We start from the raw sequence: 22,910 nt of genomic DNA on the forward strand, positions 1-22,910 counted from the left end.
TGTATCTCTATTGAAGAAAAAAAGCAGCATGCAGATCTATTAACCACCATATGCAGGAATTGTTGGGCTTTTATTCCTCGAGCAGAAAGGCAAATCATCCCACCTGGATTTGGACAGAATAGCACCGGATATACAAGTTCGCTCTGATTGCTGCCAAAAAAATGCAGATTCGTATACAGAAAAGCAGCAGATGAGAACTGGCTGTTGGATTCCTAAGCTCTCTTGCCTTGGATGTGAGCAAATGTACTTGTATGAGTTACAGTGTAAAAGAAATGCTGTGAAGGTGATGCCGCCAATTACTGAAATCATGCCCTGTACAGAAACAAAAACACGGGAAGCCAAATCTTCATATTTATTGCTTTCAGCATCCATTTAGGAATATTGCACCTAATATTTTAGAGAGCTTTTGTCCTAAGAGATGCCAGGGTTAAAGATTATTTAATAGCTGGTAATTTTGTTATGGTAATAAAGGGGGAAAATTTGCCCAAGCAAGCAAAACTGGGGAGTTAATTTAACTGGAAGAGCCGGATGCCTGTTCTCCGTGTTTCATAATGGAGAAGCTCCAGAGTTTTCATTTCTAGAGTGAATCGCTCATAGGGACACAGGTAGAATAAAAGCGCATTTCCAAAGCTCTGTCTGTGTATCACACCTGGCTAAAAATGTTTTGTAGGTGAGCAGAGGTATTTCATTTAAGACAGGTGAATCTTGCATGATCCAGTGGGTGCGTGAGGGTGAATAAACTGACGGCTGGTGAAAATAAAGGATGTTCCAAACTTGGCGTACGGGCAGATGTGAAGGTCCAGGTCCCCAGACGAGCAATGAAATGTGTGGAGATCGGCTGCTGTGTCTCGGTGTTGCCACGGAGTTTTCTTTTTAGCCCAGAGGAGATAATAGGCTGGATTTAGATTTTAAAAACAAAATACTTGAAGTTCTGCTGGTTGCTCACAGACTTGCAAGGTTTGTTATGTTTTTGTTCCATAAACTCACCAAAGGGAGGTGTTTTTTCAGGAGTTTTGGTGCTCATTGGTTTAACACACGCTTGGGCTAATCCTCCTCATCATGTTCTGCTCATGAATTTGTGGTGTATGAGCATCTATGCAAAGAACTTGAATTTGCTTTTGACTTTAAAGTAATGAACTGTCTGAGCGTCTTCAAAATGCATCTTTCAAGTTTCACTCTTCGGGTCTGTCAGGGTTAAACTGGATCTGAAATAGTTTCAGCTCACTCTAGTGGTTCCTGTTTCCTATCCCAAAATAACCAGGCTCCTTGGCAGGCACATTTTCTCCATCTCTTGTTAGCTCTTTCTGTGTATTCCTTCATGTAAATATTTCCTAAACGCAGCCTGCAGAGTGCGGAACAGGCTCAAAACGTGCAAGAGTTGTTGCGGGGCTTTTCGGGAAGCGAACAAAACCGCATTCCTAGTCCTGTGAAATATTTGGGACACAGGAAACAAACTGTTTCCCTCGAGAGCCACGTGTGCTGTGTCAGGACCACTGTTTCCCTCTCATTGTCATATACTGATTTCTTCCCCCCCTGCCAAATCTGATGCATGTACCTCTACTATTTCCTTCTGCCTTCCCTATTCTTCCCTGTTGCTTTGGCTGCTGTTTGTTGCGGGACTGGCTGGTGGGACTGGGGAAATAGTGAAGGGGCAACAATTTGCAAGGTGGGGAGAAACTATTTGGGAAGATGCAGAAGTGGAGGAGCCTGATGGAGGATCTGAGGGGTGGAAGGAAAGAGAGAAGGAAATGACAGTGCAATGCAGTAGGAATTTCAAGTAAGGTCCTCAGACAAAAAAACGGAAGGTAATGTGGAGTTGTTGTAAGGGGAACAAGCATTTCTGAGTTTGGAGGTGATGGGTGGTGGGAAATTGAAGAGTAAGCACAGGATAGTAATGCAAGGAAAAGAAAGTCATCATAGAAGTACATTAGATATGTGAGCAAACTTCCTTTTCTGCTCATAGGATGCAGATAAAGGTAACTTAATTCTGTCCCCTTCCTGGCTTGTCTTTTCTGTCACAGTTCTGAGCCTCAAGGCCTGTTTATTCTCCCCGATGCCCCCATTTAGAGCCTTCCTGCGAACAGAAGGTTTTCTGTACGGACGTGGGCAGCAGACTGGCACCACTTTTTTATTAGTGATTATAGGGAGCGGGAGCATTGATACCTGTCCATAGATATTGCATATGTTGAAGTAGGTGCTCTTTAATCCCTACATGTAGGTTTGATCTGCCACGCGTCAGACATTAAAAATCTTTTGGGAGGAAAGTATATGATGGAGTTCTTGTTAGAGCTCTTGCAGTAATGAAGTACGGGGTAGTGATGGCCAAGTGGTGTCTTCATTTGGATTTCACCTGATGCACCAAATCCTGCATCCAAGGCATCATTTGTGGCGGTGGGTTGGTTTTCCAGGCCCTACCATGTGGGGTTGTGTAAGGTGACCATCCCAGAGGCTTGAGGATTAAAGATATGATCCTTCCTAAAGCTTCTGAAGCCATCTTGTGTTTCTCTCAGAGGGACTGGAGTCATCTTGCTCTGTTCTCTCGTGTGATTCCTCACTCTTTCAAATCCTCATTGCTGTGTGCAATAATTCACCTGCCAGCAAACCAGTATGTGCCTGTCTCTTTTCCTGTTCATCAGCCCATCCCACATTCACCCATGATCTTTGCATGTGCCGTGGTCGAAAGGGAGTCCCCCCCATCCCCTGATGTGACAGCAACAAACTGCAGGGACATGTCACACACCCCGTCTCTAAGAACGGAGTCACGTTCGCTGTCTGCAGAGCCCATCCTGGGATGGCAAACACGTGTGCTTCCCATCACTCGCCTCCCAACAGAACCAGCCTGGAGTATTCCTGTCTTATTAAAGGAATGGCTTTCTCAGCTTGCCGCGGGAGGTGGAATAGCAACCTGCTTATTGCATGTTGCTGTCTGTCCTCAAAAAACAAGCAGTGCTCTCATTTGCCCCGGTGAGACTGTATCTGGAATATTGTGTCCAGTTGTGGCCCCTCAGTTCAGGAAGGACAGGGAACTGCTGGAGAGAGTCCAGCGCAGCCACCAAGATGCTGAAGGGAGTGGAGCATCTCCCGTGTGAGGAAAGGCTGAGGGAGCTGGGGCTTTGGAGCTGGACAAGAGGAGACTGAGGGGGGACTCATTCCTGGGAATCAATATGGAAAGGGTGAGTGTCAGGAGGATGGAGCCAGGCTCTTCTCGGTGACAACCAACAGTAGCACAAGGGGTAATGGGTACAAACTGGAACACAGGAGGTTCCACTTAAATATGAGAACAAACTTCTTCCCAGTGAGGGTAACAGAACACTGGCCCAGGCTGCCCAGGGAGGTTGTGGAGTCTCCTTCTCTGCAGACATTCAAACCTGCCTGGACACCTTCCTGTGTAACCTCATCTGGGTGTTCCTGCTCCATGGGGGGATTGCACTGGATGAGCTTGCCAGGTCCCTTCCAACCCCTGACACTCTGGGATTCTGTTTCTCATTGAAACAATTCTGTTTGTAAAGAGGAGAACGATCCCTTGGGAATCCCTTGACATCTCCCGTGCTGGGCTGATGCCTTGCTAGGCTGTACCACCAGTGGGTTCCAGCTGTTCCCTTCCCGAGCGATCTCCAAACAGGATCATTTCGCTGGTGAACATGCCATTCCTCTGCGCTACCTTTGTGTTGCTGCATTTTGCCTTCATATGTCCATTCCTATTAGCATTCTTTGAAGACAAGTGATGCCATTGAAATGCGAGGTTACTAGTATGCCGCTTGTGCAAAAACATCCTCCCATTTGCAAGAAATATGACATTTCCCCTTCAATATCCTTTCAGGCTGAAATTCTGGAAGCATTCAGCTCTTCTGGAGAGCAGTTAATTTGATCAAAGAGAGGCCGTTCCCTAAAGTCCTTTAAAGCTCTTCATCTTTTCCTTGCCTTCCGTCTGAAATCGGTGCCCTTCCTCTGGTGTCATATTTGTCACTGTAACTCTTCAAAACAATTTAAAAGAATTCGTTCTGACTTGTGTTGGCTGGATGGGGTGGAATAGGTTGCAGGTATCCCTGGAGTTTGTCTCATGTATTTGATGGGAATTAGGGAGATTTCTCTGAAACCCCACCACATTTGCTTTTGCCTCCTGTTCTTTACTGTGCAGTCTGAGACTGTATGAACATGTTGCCCTGAGGCTGCAGCTTTCCAAGTTTGGGGTCATGGTGGCTTTTTTGTGAGAAATTTTTGTTTTACTACTGTCTAAAAGGAGGTTATAGCATGGAGGATGTTGGTCTCTTCTCCCAGGTAGCAAGTGATAGGATGAAACGGCCTCAAGTTGCGTCGGGGGAGGCTGAGGTTGGATGTGGGGAACAATTTCTTCCCCAAAGGGCTGCGGGGCATTGGAACAGGCTGCCCAGGGCAGTGCTGGAGTCACCATCCCTGGAGGGTTGGACAGACAGAGATGAGGTTCTCAGGACATGGGGCAGTGCCAGGGGTGGGTTATGGTTGGACTCCATGATCTTGATGGTCTTTTCTAACCCAAACGATTCTATGATTCTAAATGTGTTTCCCGGAGGTGGTTGGGTTGTGCGGCTCTCGTGCCGTCCCACCCCCAGCACCCCTCCACAAAGACAACATCTGCATCCTTCTGCTTCAGAGTTTCTGTACCATTTCTTGGTTACAGCCAAAGGCAGCATCGGAAGCCTGGGATTCTTAGCTGACTTCCTAAAACAAGATTAGCAAGAACATTTCTGAACAAAAAAAGCATCTTATATGAGGCAGTTGCTGTCGGGATATTCTTCAAAGCTTAGCGGGATGGTGACAGCCAATGCTCAAGTGGAAACACACCTTAGAAGATAATATTTGTAATGTGACTATCCCTCCCATATGCGACTTCGAAGGGAAAGAACCTGTCAGTGGTGCTGCCCTGCTACGAGCCCCAGCCTCCCCGCTTCTCCACAGACACCTTATGCTGCTGTTCTTTCTTCATTTAAATGTTATCAAGTTGTGTCGTCGTTCGTATTGTCTGCCAAAAGGTGCTTCCCTGGCTGTAACCTGGTTTATTAGGAGACCAGGCAGAGCCTGCACGACGGAGCTCCCAGGGCCGCGCTCAGTTTTGCCGTCTCCCCAAGTGACCCCTCTGCACGTCGGCACCTCGGCAGCGCTCGCCTTTAAATCCCTGCCTCCTGCTCCTCGGCGCGGGGGGTGCGTTGTTTAGATAATCCCATACGTCTCTCAGATATTTATATCTCAAAGCATGGCTGCTCATGTCAGTCCTTTTAGCGGCTCGTAAAGCAGGAAGAAGTATTTCTCCCTAAAATCCCTAAGAATATTTACTGAGCGGCTAAGGCTCCGAGCGCTCATCTGCATTCTGCTGTTGTACACCTATGGCGTTTCAGCTGGGGACTTCTCCAGGTGGCTGAAAAGCAGAAGAGCTGAAGCAGCTTTCCCAGTGACAGTAACATCCATCAGAAGTGTTAGGTGAATCAGAGTAAGTGACGTTAAATCTCTGTCACTATCCCCCCCCGCCCCGTATATCACATTTTCTGTGAAACCCCGTCCCAAACTTACACTGGCAGGAGTTATGTATTTATGCCGTTGTGCCAACATTCTCTTTTGATGTTCTTATTCCAAGTGCTTTTGCGCAGCATGTTCATTTCTCCCGGACCACAGTGCATCGAGACGAGCTTGCGACGTGTTAGTAGCCTCTAATCCAAGAGATGAGAATGAGCTGTCTCTGCTCAGAGGATCTCTAATTGGATTTCTGCATCTATTTAAATTAGGTTATTGGCCACTTGGCAGATTTCCTGCGTATCCCACCAGGGTGAAGGCCATCTCCGTAGCGGCTATCAGTAACTTTCTTCTCCAGGGCATCTGAATGTGGTTCGCATGTTCATTTATCACTATGAAGCCACGCAGACCTCCAAATATGCTAATAAACTTGAGGGAGCTGTTTTAGTTGCCATTTAGCTGGACTCCTCAGACCTGCCCGCAGCCAGAATTCACTCCGTGGAGCTGCCAAGAGTGGGAGTGTATACGGATAATTGCTTGATTGATGGAGAAACTCTTGCCTTTAAAGTAGGTGGTTCTTTTCAAGATGCATCGTTGTGACCTTCAAGATGTGTTGTCTGGATCTCGGCGACTCAACTCTTGCTAACTGATCTCCTTCTTGGAGGAGCTGGGATTGTTTCTGGATCCCTTGGTGTTGCGACATATGGCTACATATGTTTTCTCTGCTATTTTTATTGGTGCAAAAAGACTCCGGCTCAGCAGCGCTGGATGCGAGCACCAAAACTGCGAGATGCTTTGGGACAACACCCCTCAAAAGACCACTTATTTTTGGCCGGGTATCTCCCTATTCCCTCTTCACCATGACCTTGCTACATGTTTTCACCTATAATTAGCTGCCCAAATTGCTGTTTGTTTCGGGTCATCAAGTAGCTGCTCGATGCCGTTTGGATCTATTGGCAGTGGTTTGTCAAAATGAAGCCCATGTGGGAGTTCCTTGGAGGTGTCAGATATTTCAGACGTAGGCAAATTGTGTTGGCAAGAGCTGACTTGGTTTTTGTTTTACTGAGCTTGCCAACACTTCCAGTATTTAAAACTGGGTTTTTGTAGGATGCAAAATCCTAGCCTAGAAAAGGACGGTAAATTAAGCTCTGTGGGGTGAGACATGTTAAAATGCGAGAGTTAACCAGCTCTTGACTGCAGTATTTCTGTACTGAAAATTTTCAGTGTAGGTGAAAGGAGATTTCATCATTTTTTTCTCAAATCATTTTGCCTTTTAAGTGTTGAATGCCAAAATACGATATAATGAACAGCAGTGTAAATGAACTGCATGTTTTACTGATATATTTAGAAATCTGAAGTGGAACCGTCTGATTGACGTGTTCTCTACAGAGCAACACGATTCTGCAACTGTAAGTTGTATTTAAGTACAAGGAAGAATTAAAATGGGGAGATTATTTTCATTTTACAGGTTTAGATTGGGGCACACTTACTTTCCCTGTTGCTTGTCTCTTTAATCAGGATGTCGGCTTAAAAACAATTGAGCGTACTCCTCTGAAGAACATATTCTTCTATCCAATAGAAGTAACAGTCTCAGCTGAAGATGCTTAAGATCCTACTCAGAAATTTCCTTTGGCAACTGTGGGTTGTATGTTGTGGGAAAGGCAGGCACTGTAAAGAAAATCCTCAAGTATATTTAAGGGCCTTCATGTTATTCAGTCCCGAGTTTGAATCCTACTCTTATTCCCAGTTAAATGAGACAAGAATAGCTCTCTGGAGTTATATTTAAAATTCCCTTTAAGGAACACTCAACGCTGTCTTCATCCATAGCCAAAACAAACAGCTAATGGAGAGTTATGGACTGGTAATAGCATGAGAGTCCAAACAAGCCCCAGATTTTACTGAAAGGTCCGGGCGTTTCTGTGGGAGGGATCAAATCAGCAGCTCGGAAAGTTCTGCTTTCTGCCTCTATTTCTCACATAGGAACCTGAGAGACCTGCAACACGTAACGCAGCCGGTTGGGAAGGGATGAGTGCAAGGGTGAGATCTCAACCCTTCTCCTGTCGACAGGCATTTTGGTGTCATTTTATGACTTTAGGCTGTTACTTTTGAACCTCTGCATGTTTGGCCAGGCCACAGTGTTCATAAACAGAGCCGAACATGAGGAAAAATACATGTAGGATCAATGGGCCACTTGGTGAACGGAATGATTTTATAGCAAGCAATAGCCATTTTTTAGTAAGGCATCTGTAGCTATATATTTACTGCTTTTTAGAAGGTGGGGGCTTTTCTATGCTGAAGGGAGCACCTCTATAGAGACCTTTTCTAACACACAAATTATTCACTGTATCGCTGTCCTCAATGATTAAACATCCTTCTGTCAGAGATTTTCTTTAGTTTTGTTGGTTAAAGAGAGAACAAAGGTTCCTACTTGATAACCCAGGTGTTCTGGTGTTAACCAGACTGGAAGCTGAAATGTTGAGGTCCTGTTCCACAGCAGTGTGTATACGTTCTGGTCTTATGTACTCTTAAGAACGTAGTTCAAAGCTCTGTGAATGAGGACTCTGAGCAAAGAGCTTCCCCAAACCTGCTATAAACTTGCAGCCTTTGCTTTTTGCGTTACTTGGAAGGGAAGCCCCCTTATGAAATGAAGGGATGTATAGGTAAACACTTCTAAACATTTCGCATTGTGGATTTTTAAACAGACGGTTGTGGTGGGAATCGTCTGGACTCCTGTATTGCTCATCATATTCTGAGACAGAGCCCGCAGATTTTTTTTCTGTGTTTCTAATCTACTGAAATCAGTTTGGTTCCTTGTGCGGGAGCTCCCAAAAGTGTAGTGCTTGGGCATGAGTTTCTCTAAATGCGCTCGCTGGGTTTAGTCGGTGGGTTGTGAGACTACGGTGGGTCCGTGGGTTCCCTGACGGAGGGCATGGGAACAGAAATTAGCCTTGAAGATATGAAGGCCTACCCATGAGAAAGATGGGAGTAAAGGAGTGTCTGGGGATGTTAAGGATGTACCCGTGAGAGAAGGGAGTAAAAGAGTAACACTGATGACAGCAAAAATAGCCAATGAGATGTTACTGCTGTAACTTGTAACCAAGAGTGAAGAGACACACGAATTGGTAAAACTGTATAAAAATGCACTTGTGGCAATAAATGGCATCTACTACTTTCATCCTGGAAGAACTCGGTCTATGTTGTTTGTCCGTCTCAACGGCGACAGTGGATAGATGTGAAGGATGTACACGTGTATTTAACTGGGGTTTTACAGCAATGAAGAAACAGCACAAAGAAGATGCCACTGGTTGTGGTGGCTTTGAGCAAGGTTTATCAGAGGAGTAAGTAGAGTTCTCAGCCCCTGGGGAGCTGCGTTGTTACTGCTCTGAACACAGTGAACACCGTCCCCAAGCCTGGTCCAATTTCTGTGTGTGCATTGAAGAATATGGGTGTTGAGGTCATTAGTAGGAGTGGCAGACACTCAATGCGGAAGGCTCTAGAAAAAATGCTCCTTCTCCTCCCATTAGCATTGGCAAAAAAAGTCATATTGAAAAGAGAGGAACAGCTAAAGAAAAGGCTTTGCATGTTTTTCTTTTCTTCTTCTTGACTATTAATACAAAATACACTTTCTCCTTCCCTTTCCTGAGCCGCCTTCCAGCCTGTCTGCCCAGTACATTGCTTTTCATTTTTATTGCTTTGCTCCAGCCTGAGAGTTTAAAGCGGTTTCGGTAGGAAGCTGTGGCGTTATACTGGTGACCAGCGTAAAATTCATGTCTGCTTCCACCTGCTCCGTGTCACTGTTGTCTCAACTGAACTCCTCATTCCTTTTATTCTCCTGTTTAATCAGCTCTGTGGACCCGAGGTTCCTGCAGACCCCATGGCAAACCCTATGGCTCCGTGTTTCCGTGAGCATCCCCACATGTACACGGCATCAGTCTTTCCATCGATTCTTCCCTTCCTTAAACTCAGCAAGCAGCTTTTCTGATGTTGAAATAAGACCTTTTGGGACAAAGATGAGCTTTTTGTCCTAATATTTGTTGTATGTGCCAGAAGGTACATATCTAGCTTAGAAAATGTGGGGTTTTTTTTTTGCTGTGGGTGATGAGCTTGAGATGAGGAATCATTCTGCTCTTTGTAAGATGCAAATTACTGTCAGGATAACAACAGGCTGTATTACAAGGTTGGGTATTTTACTGTGTGCAATGCAAACCACTGTAGCATTAACTTTGCTTCTTATCCAGGGCTGCGTAACATCTCAGAGTGTTTTTTCACGTCTGCTGCAAAGCCAAATTTCTACCTTGTGCCTTTGCACCTGTGTGAGCAGCCGTTAGCGGCAGGTTTGGAGCCAAACTCTCGGCCTCTATTATTCAATATATTCATCAATGGTTTGGATGAGGGAATAGAGTGACTGTCAGCAAGTTTGCTGATGACACCAAGCTGGGAGGAGTGGCTGACACTGGAAGCTGTGCTGCCATCCAGAGACATGGACAGGCTGGAGAGCTGGGCGGGGAAAAATTTAATGAAATAGAACAAGGGCAAGTGTAGAGTCTTGAATCTGGGCAGGAACAACCCCAGGTTCCAGTATAAGTTGGAGAATGACCTATTAAGAGAGCAGCGTACGGGAAAGGGACCTGGGGGTCCTGGGGACAGCAGGGTGACCATGAGCCAGCACTGGGCCCTTGTGGCCAGGAAGCCAATGGTACCTGGGCTGGATTAGAAGGGGGTGGTCAGTAGGTCAGAGAGGTTCTCCTGCCCCTCTACTCTGCCCTGGGGAGACCACACCTGGAATCTTGTGTCCAGTTGTGGCCCCTCAGTTTCAGCAGGACAGGGAACTGCTGGAGAGAGTCCAGCGCAGCCACCAAGGTGCTGAAGGGAGTGGAGCATCTCCCGTGTGAGGAAAGGCTGAGGGAGCTGGGGCTCTGGAGCTTGGAGAAGAGGATACTGAGGGGTGACCTCATTCATGTTTACAGATATATAAAGGGTGAGTGTCAGGAGGATGGAGCCAGGCTCTTCTCGGTGACAACCAGTGACAGGACAAGGGGTAATGGGTTCATGCTGGAACACATGAGATTCCACTTAAATTTGAGAAGAAACTTGTTCATGGTGAGGGTGGCAGAGCCTGGCCCAGGCTGCCCAGGGGGGTTGTGGAGTCTCCTTCTCTGCAGACATTCCAACCCGCCTGGACACCTTCCTGTGTAACCTCATCTGGGCGTTCCTGCTCCATGGGGGGATTGCACTGGATGAGCTTTCCAGGTCCCTTCCGATCCCTGACATTCTGTGATTCTGTGAAATTCTGCATTTTATGGCCACTGCAATGAGGGAAACCTTTGACACAAGCTTTTTCCAGCCCAGCTGACACATGGCCCCTGTCTGATGAGACAGAAAATGGGGCGGAATATTTGCCCTGTGTTTTGCTGGCTCTGAGCTGGCTGCAGGAGCCCCACTTACAGAATTAGGATGTGCGTGAATTTATATCCGCTTTTCTTCTGAGCGGCATTCACAACCAGCCATACAGGTTTTTCATGTATTAAGTGTATTTTCAGCAAACTTCTTAAGGTGCTTTTTGCATGACTTCTGCAAATTAGAATGCAATTAGCTTGTTCCTGCTGTTGCCTTATTAATTACCGTGGTGGGCTTAAACTGATTTGGGAAAGGATGTATCGCAAAGGATTGTGCCCTTTTATTTATTTTTTTAGTTTTTTAACTGTTCATCAAGTCTCCATCGCATTTGATCATTAATCTTTCGGCAAAACCAATGGCTTAGTGCCAGGTTCCTGCCTCTGGAGAGGGGAGACGAGAACAGCCACTTTCTACTCTGAATGGACCCTCTGCATTAGGAGCCCTTCGATTCAGCACCAAGTGAATATTCATGAAAATAACCCCCTTCTCAAAACAGGGTTGTTTGGAAATAGTTCTGGTCCCTTACAAATACAGTAGTTGATTTTGTCTGCAGATTGTTCCTGTTAGAAACTTGAAAATATAGAATAAATACTCCTTGAAAATAAGAGGTAGTGAGACAGCTGTATCTTGTTGAAACCACTTACTTGCAATAGCAGGAGTGCAGTTTTGACCATTTTAAATACCTTTTTTGTATTACTAGGTAGATCTGTGTTATTCACACATCTTGGATAGACGCTGTTTTCAAATAGTGATGATGATGATTAGGGAATGGTGTGGTTTAGAAAGGCATTAGTTATGCAATAATTGTGAACTATGAGTAAATTTGTATTCTTTGAGTTTCATTTCATATAAAAGAAAAACCTATTTCCCTGAAAATGCACCTGTGGATTATATTGAAAGAAAACGCTGTAATAAAACAGTGTAGAAGTTGTTGAAGGCCTGGTGTGTTCAGCTACGTGGGAATGGTAATGTACATTGCATGAGTCATTTGTTTGAGTTATTAGAGCGACGAATATCCTCTTGCGGGCAACAATAGGGTAACTCGTATTGTAGCTATGACAATGGAATTTTGGTTATCAACCGATTCTCCAATGTGTCAAACTAGACAGATGGAGCATTTCCCGCTGAAAAGCTTTGTAGCTTATCAACGACAAAGTGCGGTTTAGACGCTCATAAAGAGGCACTTTGGGCTGCAAGGTGCTTGTTCCTCCAGCCAGCGCAGTTTGTGGGCAGCTGGAGGTGCTTTTCTCTCACGCTTTGTGTTTGAAGTCTAATTTTAACTAATTATCCTTAAATAATAATATCTATTTTGGTTACATTCAAGCAAGACTGAGTTGTTATCCGGACCATTCTGTGGAGATATTTAAATTTAAGGTGCTTAGATGTGGCAGAGATGAAACTGCATTATTGATGTCCCGGCCGGTGTGGCTTTTTCCTCATAATGGCTGTATCTCATATTGTCATTAAAAGGGTTGGAATGACTTGGTTGGGCCTCTGAGCTTTAATTTTGCTGATATTTCTACGTTGAAGGGCAGGGGCTGCGGATCAGTTGTTCTCTTAGACTCTAATAATACTATTAAGCTCACGAGTCCCCTAAGTTTGTTCATGTTGTGTATGTTTTGCTGCTTCTCCCCAAAATGGACTTGGGATGGATTTTCTCAGCCCCTGTGCTGTCGTTTACACCAAGTTTCATGGATCCTTTTCAAATCCTTCGCTGTGCTTAATTCTGACAAGAAAAGCATTGTTTTTCTTCTGAGGGCCTCTAAATTACCGGGTCGGGGGGGGGGGGGACTGACTTGAACAGTGTCCGAATTCCCTCCGGTCTCTCGCGGTTCTTTTTCCAAACACTCCACTTGAAAGGCTGACTTTATTTTCTCAAGGAGAAAACCTCATTTGGAGCCTCGGAATGAAAGAAATGGCTGAAATTGTAACGCTACTTGATATGACTAATGCAAAAGCTTTCATTGTGCTTTCTTCTTCAGCAGGCGGTTTGAGTAATGCTGATAATTAGTGCCTTTGTTGGGAGGATCGGGGGGGACCCGTGCGGGTGGCGAAGACCAAAAGAGCAGTACTGAGTCAAGGCTCAGCCTAAAAAGCTAGCCTCACTCTAACGGGGGAGGAGGGATTAAGGAAAGCGGGTTGTCATCTAGTCAGCCTCCCAAATCACCAGCTCATTGCAAGAAGGAACCCAGCCGTGGCATTGCTGGTGGTTATTATTTGCATGCGTGAGGAACTGGAGCGACAGGATGCGAAGTCAAATTAGATTGCTGGAGAGCAAAAGGGTTTTGAGGAGTTGGTGTCATCTTGCAGACGGTGCTTGAGGAGTCTGGTCTGCTTCCCATCCTGTCGGCGCTGATGGGCTCGGGATGTGTCCTATTGAAACCACCTCGCGGCTATCAAAAGCATCAAAAGCATCTTAAACATCAACAAAGCAAATCTGTGCTGCATGTAACCTTGAGGTGTATTTTAAAAAGACGGTAGCGCAATATCTCCGAGGCTGTCTGGCTGGTTTTGGACTTCTGAAGTCCCAATTTGGCTCTTTTGCAAGAAGATATGATCCATTAATGTATCTTTCTTTGAAAACCGTGTTTCATATTGATATTTCCAAAATAAAACAATCTCTCTGGAATGCATAAGCTCTGCAGGTAGCTGTTACCTGCCTGGGCTATGAGCACATGAGCAAATAGATCAGCCCAGAGAAATGAAGTTGCAGAAGGAGAAATGAAGGGCCGAGGTCCCGGTGTCCACCCTGGGGGCATTTTAGGAGCTTTAGTTTTGGTCTAGATCTAGGCTGAGCCTCCTCCATTGTTCATTTGCGCAAGTTGCTTTGGGATGTATTTGCAAAATGGCATAATGCAGTGGTTATGCCGCATCAGCACATGGAACAGGTTGAACTTGACGGTCCGAAGGGAACACTTGGGGCTTTACCTGAGTGGGACTCAGCGCCTGGGGAGAATTTTAGTTGTAGGAATCAGAAGAATCACAGGAAAAACACATCAGTTGTTTTGTTGCATGTTTTCTATCATAACATGACCACGGCAGAGGCACTTCTGGAGAGAGCAGCTTGCGTTACAGACCTAGTTTATTCTCCCAGAGAACGCTGTGTCTTCGGAAACAACTCCTTCCTTACTCAGCTTTGCAAAGGGGCTGCTAAGAACTCCAGGCTTCCAGCCCCATTGCGTGCCAAACCAAACCAGCGTGGATAATTTTATGCACACTAATAGAATATTGGAATTTTCCATTTAAATTAATTAATAGTGGTTCCTCTAGTAAATAGGATGGCCTTTAGTATTTGATTAATACACAAAGCATCAGTGTGCTATCGCACTTTTGTGGGCTCTGATTTGTATAATTTAATACAAAATATAATAATCTGCCTCATAAATCCTTTTCTTGTTTGTGTTTCCTTTCAGTTTTGTAGATGGAGGATATTTCAAGTAGCTGTGTTATTCTTTGATGTTGTTATAGATGTGAAACTTGTGGCTAAAAGAGGATCTTGCAATCACATGAGATCTATTTTTATTTCAATACTTGATGGATCTAAAACTTCCTACACAAAATAATTACCAGTTGACATTTCTGCAATTTTTGGTATTTCTCTGCAGATGGACTTTATCAGATTTTTAGGGAAAAGGTTGGAATTTTTTCCCAAGGAGATACTTACTGGGGCACCACGTGCTTGTGCTAAAGTTCACATGCTATGAATTAACTCAGCTGATGGATGGTGGCTAAATCTTGCTGGTTTGGTTCTTCCCACAGGTCCAAGGAGCTAATAAAGGAGGCGATCCTCGACAATGACTTCATGAAGAACCTGGAGCTGTCTCAGATCCAGGAGATTGTGGATTGTATGTATCCCGTGGAATATGGCAAAGACAGCTGCATCATCAAGGAAGGAGACGTGGGTTCCCTCGTGTATGTCATGGAAGGTATGGCTTAAAAAGCTAATATTTCCTTCCTTTTTTTCAACACATTACAGGGATGGAAACTTTCTTTCAAGGCAAAAATAATTTCAAACCTTGCCCTGACATCCAGCGGCATAAACCTCTGCTAAATGTAGTTCTTTGGCTTTGAGGCAATACCAATGGTTTGCTATAGAAATTAAGGACTTAACAGAAAGAATGTTGTTATGGAAAGGAGATAAGACTGTAAAACGAGAATACGGTCATGGCTCTCTACTTCATGGGTATTTTGAGGACAAGTTTGGAGATGTTGACAAAGCACACGGGGCTCTCTGCAGAAGCAGTGCATTGTGTAATAGAAAATGGTATTTTTCTGTGCTGTGAGCGAAATAAGTGTAGCACCTGCGCTTTAGCACATCTGATTTGTCACAGTGTGTGTTGCGGCAGGGTTTTGTTTTGCGGTGGGATGCGAGGGCGGTGGATGTTGTGTTGTTCTTGGGAGCTGTCAGGTTTCTGAACATCATTTAGTGGGACAGGTGTTGCCAGTGCTCTGCTTCTCCAAAATGTCAGCTATTTGTATTTTGGATCTTACTCTTTCCAAGTTCTCTGACTATTGGCATGTCAAATCGGGCATCTTTTATATATGTGTTTGTCTTTTCTTTTTAAACAAAGTGCTGGTTCATCTGTAGGAGTTACTAAGCTTGATCAAACCTCATGTCTGTCTACTACAGCATCCCACTCCTGACAGTGACTGATAGTGAGTTCTGAGCAAAGGTCTCTGTTTTAATTCGGATAACGCAACAAGTGATTTGGTACAACACAACTGGATAAATGCTTATAAAATTCATGCTCTTACCATCTGGTAGACTCACATGCATTTTGGCCTGGTAACACCTAAGGGGAATGGAGGTTCCTCACTTGCCCATATCTTTTGAGCAAATAGGGCACAGAACTACAGGTTATATATAACTTGTGTGTTTATATGTACATGTACATGCACAAATTAATTTCTTAAATGGTTCTTTTAAACAAAAACACTTTCAAGGCAGCAAGCCATCCTTTAAACATGGTTTCCTGCCAAGCTCTTAATGCTGAATAGTTGCAAATGCTCTTCACTAGTTTCCCAAAACAGCTTTAATAGTCTGGCCATTTAAGGTTAAGTCCTTTCTCAAGCCACAGGTTTAATTCCTTCAGCTTTTCATGTTTTTAAATTTGGTGTATTCAAGTGGTATTTTTTGTTCTGAAGTAGTTAGTGTGGGATACCAAAGCAAATTCTGTTTCCACCCCCAGCATTACATGTAAATATTTAGGTTTTTCAGTCCTCCATTTGAATACAGAGACTGCTTTGCTGAGGTACAGGATCTGTTCTGCCGCTAATCAAAAACTGCTTTAAAATAATACTGGAATAGTATTTTTTTGGTGGTAAAATGTGGAGGGTTTTCAGTGCACAGCTCTGCGCTCGCTTCCCAAACACCAACGCAACAGGGCACGCTCACAGTTACTGTGCTGCACGACTGGTTTGGGATGTTGTCCTTTGAAAAACCCCCTCAAACAGGACACGGTCAAAATCGGCGCATACTGATCTCTCACTCAGTCTCTTCACATTCTTTGGGGAGGATTGGGTAGGGATTTCCACCATGTTTTGGGGTACTGAACACGGCTTGGTACTCAGTTGACCCTTTATCTGATCCAATGATGGTTTACTGTTACTGTCACTTTCTTGAATTAAGCAGATGTTTCTAATTGTCGGTCCAAACTCCATCCCTCAGTTGTTGATTCTTGTCTTCTAAAACAACGGTGTATCAAATCAAGTACAACTTTTGCAGGGTTTTTGTGTACTTTAGCTTCTCCTTGCTTTTCTGGCAGCCCTCGATGTATGAGGGCACGTCTTGGCTCTCCCCCAGACTTCAGTTGATCTTGTAACTTAATTTAAGATTATTTAGACAGCTCCGTAAATATGCATAATGCTTTGCAAACAAAATTATGGAGAGTTTCTAGTCTATGTTTAGACATAATGCAATGAGTGATGGTAAAGTAATGGAGATGGAGGCAGACGTTATCAGCTGGGTTGGGTTCTGGTTCTGAGAGCAGGCTCGCTCGTTCATTTGGGCGCATCATTTTGTGGCCTCCTGGTTATTAACACACCCCCTGCCGCCCAACTTATAAACTTTATTCTATACAAAACTCTACTGGAGAAACCCATCTTTATGAGTAATAATGAGAGGTATTTTCTTGTCTCAGAAATCAAATAAATGCTGCAAGTCTTGCTTCCATAAGTTCCTCTTGGAATTCCTTACTTGGCTTTATAGCTGTGCTGAATGTGAATAAAAATTACTCATGTAGAGCATTTGATACCCAATACCCTTATGCATGTCTATAATTTATGATTCAATGTTTAGATAGAGCCTTTTATCAGGAGTCTGAGTTACGTATTGATGTTTCCTTGGACTAATTTAAAATAATAATTTAAGATGGATTTGAAAATATCCATCATTTTCACTGCTACTTTCCACATTCTCGTTTATCACGGTGAAGCAGCGGTAGTCTCTGTTTTAATCTCTGTTTTAATTTTCCTCTTTAGACATGAGGACTCTACTGATCCTGATGAGACCTTTACAATTATGTTCCTTGACTATTTGGGTTCTTTAGCGTGAACATTAAAATACATGTGTATGTGACACTTGTTGAGCTCGGTGAATCTTCAAAGGCTGGATAATGATGAATGTTGACCTACAAACTCTTTGCTATTATTTCATGTCTTTCCTCAGATTTTTTGCCCTCCTTGTACTTCTTGTATTATCAGGAACCAGAGCAGCACTCATGAAGAGATTGGACTTTAGAGATGAAAAGTCAGTTAATACGGTGAAGTTTGAGAAAAGACTGAGGTCATTGAGAACACAAGAAGAAAATATTTCATATATTTAATTATTCAACCTATTATGTATCAAACGGGGCAGGGAGAAGTGAAACACAATAGAAGAAAATGGGAGAAAACTGGAAATTGTGCTGTAGATGGGGAGAGGAGGAAACTGAAACGTTCTACCAGTCAGGAGCTGAAAGTGGAGTTTCTCAGGAGGCTGAATCACGAATTTAGGCCTTGCTTTGCTTTTAGTAGTTTGCTTCTGGGCTGACTCTAGCGGTAGTCTGTGCCTTCCTGGCCAGATTTCCATCTTTTGGAAAATAAGGGCCCCTGACTTACTGTTTTCAGCCCTTCCGGACTATTGCTGGCCCCACTGTGTCCCAGCCCTGGAAACAGGATAGTTCTCTAGCATCATCCTGCTTATTTACATCATTGAGGTGACAGAGTCTGAAGGATTTGTGGCACAAACCCCCTTGTGCATTAAATGCAAATAGCCAAGCAGTTAACACAATTAATGAGGTTGATGCCGATGTATTTCTTCCAGAGAGAAGGGAGGTACCCACAGTGAGGCACAATGACCTGGAGCATGGGAAGGAAGGAACCATCGCATCGGAGCCCGATGGAAAGAGATCTTACGGTTTTATACCTCACCTGACCTCCATTAGGGTTTTTTTGCTGTTTACATGCTGTTCTTTGCATTTTCAATATTTCCCTGTTCCTTAGCAGCAGTGCCGTCATCAGGTATCTGTGTGATGGTGAAACAGTAACACAAACTGGATCCTGTGCCTGGGAAAGACTTCTCAGGACAGAGAGCTGTTGGATTTGGGGGGGCTGGAGCAAGCTGTGTTTCCTTAGCAGGGTTTTGTACAATCGAGTGTTTCTCTTCCCCTCCAAAGTTTTCCCTTATGCCTGCAGGAAGGTAACTGGTCATAATGGTCTCTTGAGGCACATGGCGTGTGTCTGTTTGTCTTGGGTGGCTCTCAGGAATTACAGAATAAGGATTTATATGAAGCAGCAAGGTAGGAACTGGTGTTTCATCAAGTTCTGAAATGGTTTGGGGTGGGGAACATCTCTTAGTTCACGACTTTTGCATATTAACCGGCTTGGGTAAAGAAATGCCCTTAATGTATAGCAACACCAAAAGATTTCCCTTGTAGCGGTGCTTTGAAGGTGGAAATGAACTTATTTGGGATCTAAGCAAGTATTGGAATGAATACTGAAATTGCTGGAAGCATAAAGCATTAAGCATGCCTCTGGGCTGGTGAAACTGGGGGTGACGAGGGGAACGCGTGATGCTGTGGCTCATCCACCTGCACTGGGCTGTGCTGGCACCCTGCAAGTGAAACAACACTGAGACTAAAATAAACTTAGTGGAAATATTACCTTTCTGATGAGGAAGGATATTGAGGGTTCAACAGAATGTCTTAAAATTGAAGTTTCTTTCAGAGCTGGGAAAGGTTCTCGCTGGTTACTCTTATTCTGCCTCTTAAATTATCCCACCACCTCCAGTTTTCTTTAAGGAAAAATAAACCAAATCTTTTCCAAGTTCTAGTTTTGCAGGTTTGCATTGGTTATCTCAAAGCTTTCTTTGGGCATAGTATTTCTAAAAGTTTCTGAAAGCACTTAAAAAGGTGAGAACCTGGGAAGGTCTCTCTCAGAGCGATCCATGCGGTGTTGACAGGTTTGAGTTATGCGGGGGTGTTCCCTCGCACTAATGAGGATAAATGCGATATCCCACAGCTGAAACCAAATGTTTCCTCTTGTGCTCCCTCTCTGTCTGAACCTGTCAGCTGCAGTATGTCACATTTGATGGGTGCATTATGAAAAGAAAACGTAGCACCAGAGCTGCAGATAAATCAGGCGACAAGGTACAAGTTTTAGACTCTTGTGGGTAAGAGTCATGCTGTTATAAACAGACGCCTGATGTTTTTTAGAAACTATATTAATAGGTGTAAAGAGCCCGCCTTTTATGTTTGTTGTTATTCCCATAAAGTATGGAAGAAATAATACAGCCAGCCGGCGGGGGGAGGAAGGTTAAAATACTTCAATTAACTATTTTGTTGCTTCTGATTTTGTATTGGTGGCAGGTGTTGCAAGATCCTTCCTGACTGTTTGTCCTTCTGCAAAGCCCCATTGAGGCTGCACCTCTGCACCACAGCTGGAGGGAAACAGCGTCACCAATACCCTGTGGGCTCGTAGCTCTGCAGGCATGAAAAGGGAAGAAGCAGCTTTTTAAGAATCCATGCTGAGAAACAGCCTTACGCTTCCCCCAGCCCTTCTTTTAGTAGCTTTTTCCTCGCTTCTTAAATTGAATTTTATTTTTGCCTTCAACCGTGGAGGTTTGCCTTTTATTTTTAAAGGAGACTTTGTTTCTTGCTTCGTTCTTGGTGGCTTCTCCAAAGCAATGAAGCGGCTAATTGTGACTTCCCATGGGAATGTGTTTTTTGGCAGGCAGAGATGTCTCAGGTAGGAATGTATTCCGAAGAGCTGCAGGATTTGACAGGATGTCAAACTCGGTGTTGATGAGGGAAGACAAACAAAATCCCCACAGCCATTTGAAGTGCAAAGAGAGATGCAGGAGGCTGTACGAGACCTCTCATCAGGGGCGCAGAGCTCGCTGCTCTCACACGGACAAAATCCCCCCATTTCTGGGGATTTTTGCTGTTGAATCCAGACCAAAGCAGGGACATTGACACTGCCCGCGGTCCTCGAGACATCCCCTCGCTGCTTCCTGCGGGGTATTGCAGCCCGCGGTTTGTGACGCCATAAGAGTTCGTCATCGCTTATCCTCGTTATCGCTTCTCAGTGCGTGCTGGAGAGTCTCACCCTTCCCTCTCCCGTTTGCTTTTGCCTAGCTCTGCAGTTCTGTGATGTAGTTGTTTTCAATGATCCCTGCAGCCCGATGTGCAGTCATCCCCAACCGCTGCGTCCCGTCTGTCTGTGTGTCACCCCGCCTCTGGCCCCTCTGTTATCTCTCTCTATGGACTGCTCTCATAAAGATCTGATTTAATAGGATGTAATTGCTCTTCGAGCCCTCGGGTCTTCTGAGTCAGTTCCTTCTCAGAGAAAGGATTTGGTAGGACTGAGTCTTCTAAATGAAAGAGAAATGGAAAACAGAGGCCCATTTTGGATTTAAGTAGGCTAAATGACTTTGCTCCCCAGTACAAATCCTGAACAGCAGTAGCACTGTCAGCTCAATGGAGAGAATGCATCATGCCTCTTGACCTGCACCACATTTATTTGTATCTTTCTGTGCTTACAAGAGATCCCTTACTTTATTACGGCCTGTTACTATTGTCCTTTCAAGGTCCAAATGCATGAGCTTCTCCTGGCCATGCTGGTATTTGCCAACGCTCATGGTGATCTTCATTCACCTCAAAAAAACCCCATATTGAGGTGTTGGTGTTGGTTGGTTGGTTGGGTTTCTTTTTCCTTTTATTTATTTCCCAGTTTTGGTGAAAGGATACTGCCTGCAACAAACTTGACGAATTCTTTAATCTGTTTTTAATTCATTTAGCCTCTGGGGCCAAATGTGAACATGAAGTTTCTAGATCGGTCAATTAAATGCAGAGATGTTGGCTCAACTCTTGTGTCTGCTGGGGCGTTTTGGGTCATTTTATGCTCTGAGATGGTACCTGGAGAAAGGGAGTGGAGCCCATGTAGGTTGGGGTTTGCCTGGCTCCACAGTGGGTTTGTCATGTCCCCCCAAATAATATCCTTGCTCTCAACATCCTCAAGATTGGTGTATTGTTGTCTCAGGCCACCATGAAGCTCCTGCCTTTTTGGTCTAGGTCCTCTGAGGTGTTTTCCCACCTTTCTACATCTCCCAGGAACGCCCAGGAAGGTACTAATAGCTGCATCCATTGCAATCAGGGATTTTCCAACACAATTGAGGCTTCTAAGATTTATTCTGCCTTTCAGTACGAGTGTTTTGGGCCCTACCTCAGTCTCTGAGCCTCTCCTCAAGGGCTTTGGATCTGCCTTCCCAAGCAAACGTCGAAAAATAGCATCTCATCGCACAGATAGGAGGTGGCTCTTGAGACTGGAGAGCATTTATGCAGTGTCCATAAGGAGCACTGTGTAGGAAGGAATCAATTAGACACTTATGGCAAAGTAGGATTTTCTGCGCAGCCTGCCAGCAAATCACTGGCCTCTGAAGAACCACCTTTCACAGGGTTTTCCATTCGTCTTGTGCAAATGCACTGTGGCAACAGTTTCTCTTTGCACTCATCTGGTTAATATCTTTGGCTTCCCTCCATACCTTTCTTTTTTTTCCTTTTCTTCTGTGTTTTTCTCCTTTTTTTATGCTGCTGTTGCAGAGTGGGGCACGAGTAGGGTTTATCCTGTGCTCAGAGATACTGCTTCTCGCTGGAAGCCTGTAACCTTCATGGGTTTTCTATTCAAGTCTTTGTGTTCCCATGGAAATAAGTGATTTAGTGGTCATTGCTTGTCTAGGAAATTTATAATCCCTCCCCACATCTCCCATGTGCAGTGCTGAGACCTCTGGGTATCAGGGCAAGACCTTTTTCAGAGGTTCTCTGGGCTTAGGAGGTTCTCTAGGATTGATGTCTCGTTCCAAAGGTGACCCTGCTGCAGAGCAGACTTTGTGAGGACGTGCTGGAGCGGGCAAGGGGGGAAATATCAGGTGTCATTCCAGGTGTGCAGGACATCTCAGCAGCTCCCTGTTGGAAACTGGCCTCTCATGGAGCCACTGGTTTTCTAGGGCTTGAAGACCATCCCTTGTGCAACGCATTGGCATTAAAAGAGTATTCCTGGAGCTCCTTATGCTGTGAATGTGCATGTGGGCCAAAGGAGCAAGGGAGGTTGTCAACCAAGTTCCTTGAAGCATGCTGGCAGTAGATGTTTTCACATCTGGCACCTCGAACCCTGGGGGCAGTTTTGGGTCCCTCACGCCAAGAAAGGCCTCGAGGTGCTGGAGCAAGTTGAGAGAAGGGAGCGGAGCTGGTGAGGGGCTGGAGCACAAGTGTGATGGGAGCGGCTGAGGGACCTGGGGGGTTCAGCTGGAGAACAGGAGCTGAGGGGAGACCTTCTGATCTCTGAACTGCCTGAAAGGAGCTTGGAGCCAGGGGGGGTCGGGCTCTGCTCCCCAGGAACAAGCGCCAGGAGCAGAGGAAACGGCCTCAAGTTGCGCCAGGGGAGGTTGAGGTTGGATGTGGGGAACAATTTCTCCCCCAAAGGGCTGTGGGGCATTGGAACAGGCTGCCCAGGGCAGGGCTGGAGTCACCATCCCTGGAGGGTTGGACAGATGG

The 22,910-nt window shown here is 44.8% G+C and overlaps 1 protein-coding gene across 3 annotated transcripts in view; it reads left to right on the forward strand.

The window, feature by feature from the left end:
• PRKG1 (protein kinase cGMP-dependent 1) overlaps positions 1-22,910 on the forward strand; it is a 468,886-nt gene that overhangs the window by 73,164 nt on the left and 372,812 nt on the right. For all 3 annotated transcript variants that reach the window (XM_082054422.1, XM_082054421.1, XM_082054420.1), the window contains exon 2: positions 14,641-14,807. In XM_082054422.1, the coding sequence (XP_081910548.1) occupies positions 14,684-14,807 (124 nt within the window). In that variant the 5' untranslated portion in view covers positions 14,641-14,683. The remainder of the gene's footprint in view (positions 1-14,640; positions 14,808-22,910) is intronic.

The sequence above is a fragment of the Streptopelia decaocto genome (genome assembly GCF_964273445.1).
Source record: "Streptopelia decaocto genome assembly, chromosome: 5".
NCBI lineage: Eukaryota > Metazoa > Chordata > Aves > Columbiformes > Columbidae > Streptopelia > Streptopelia decaocto.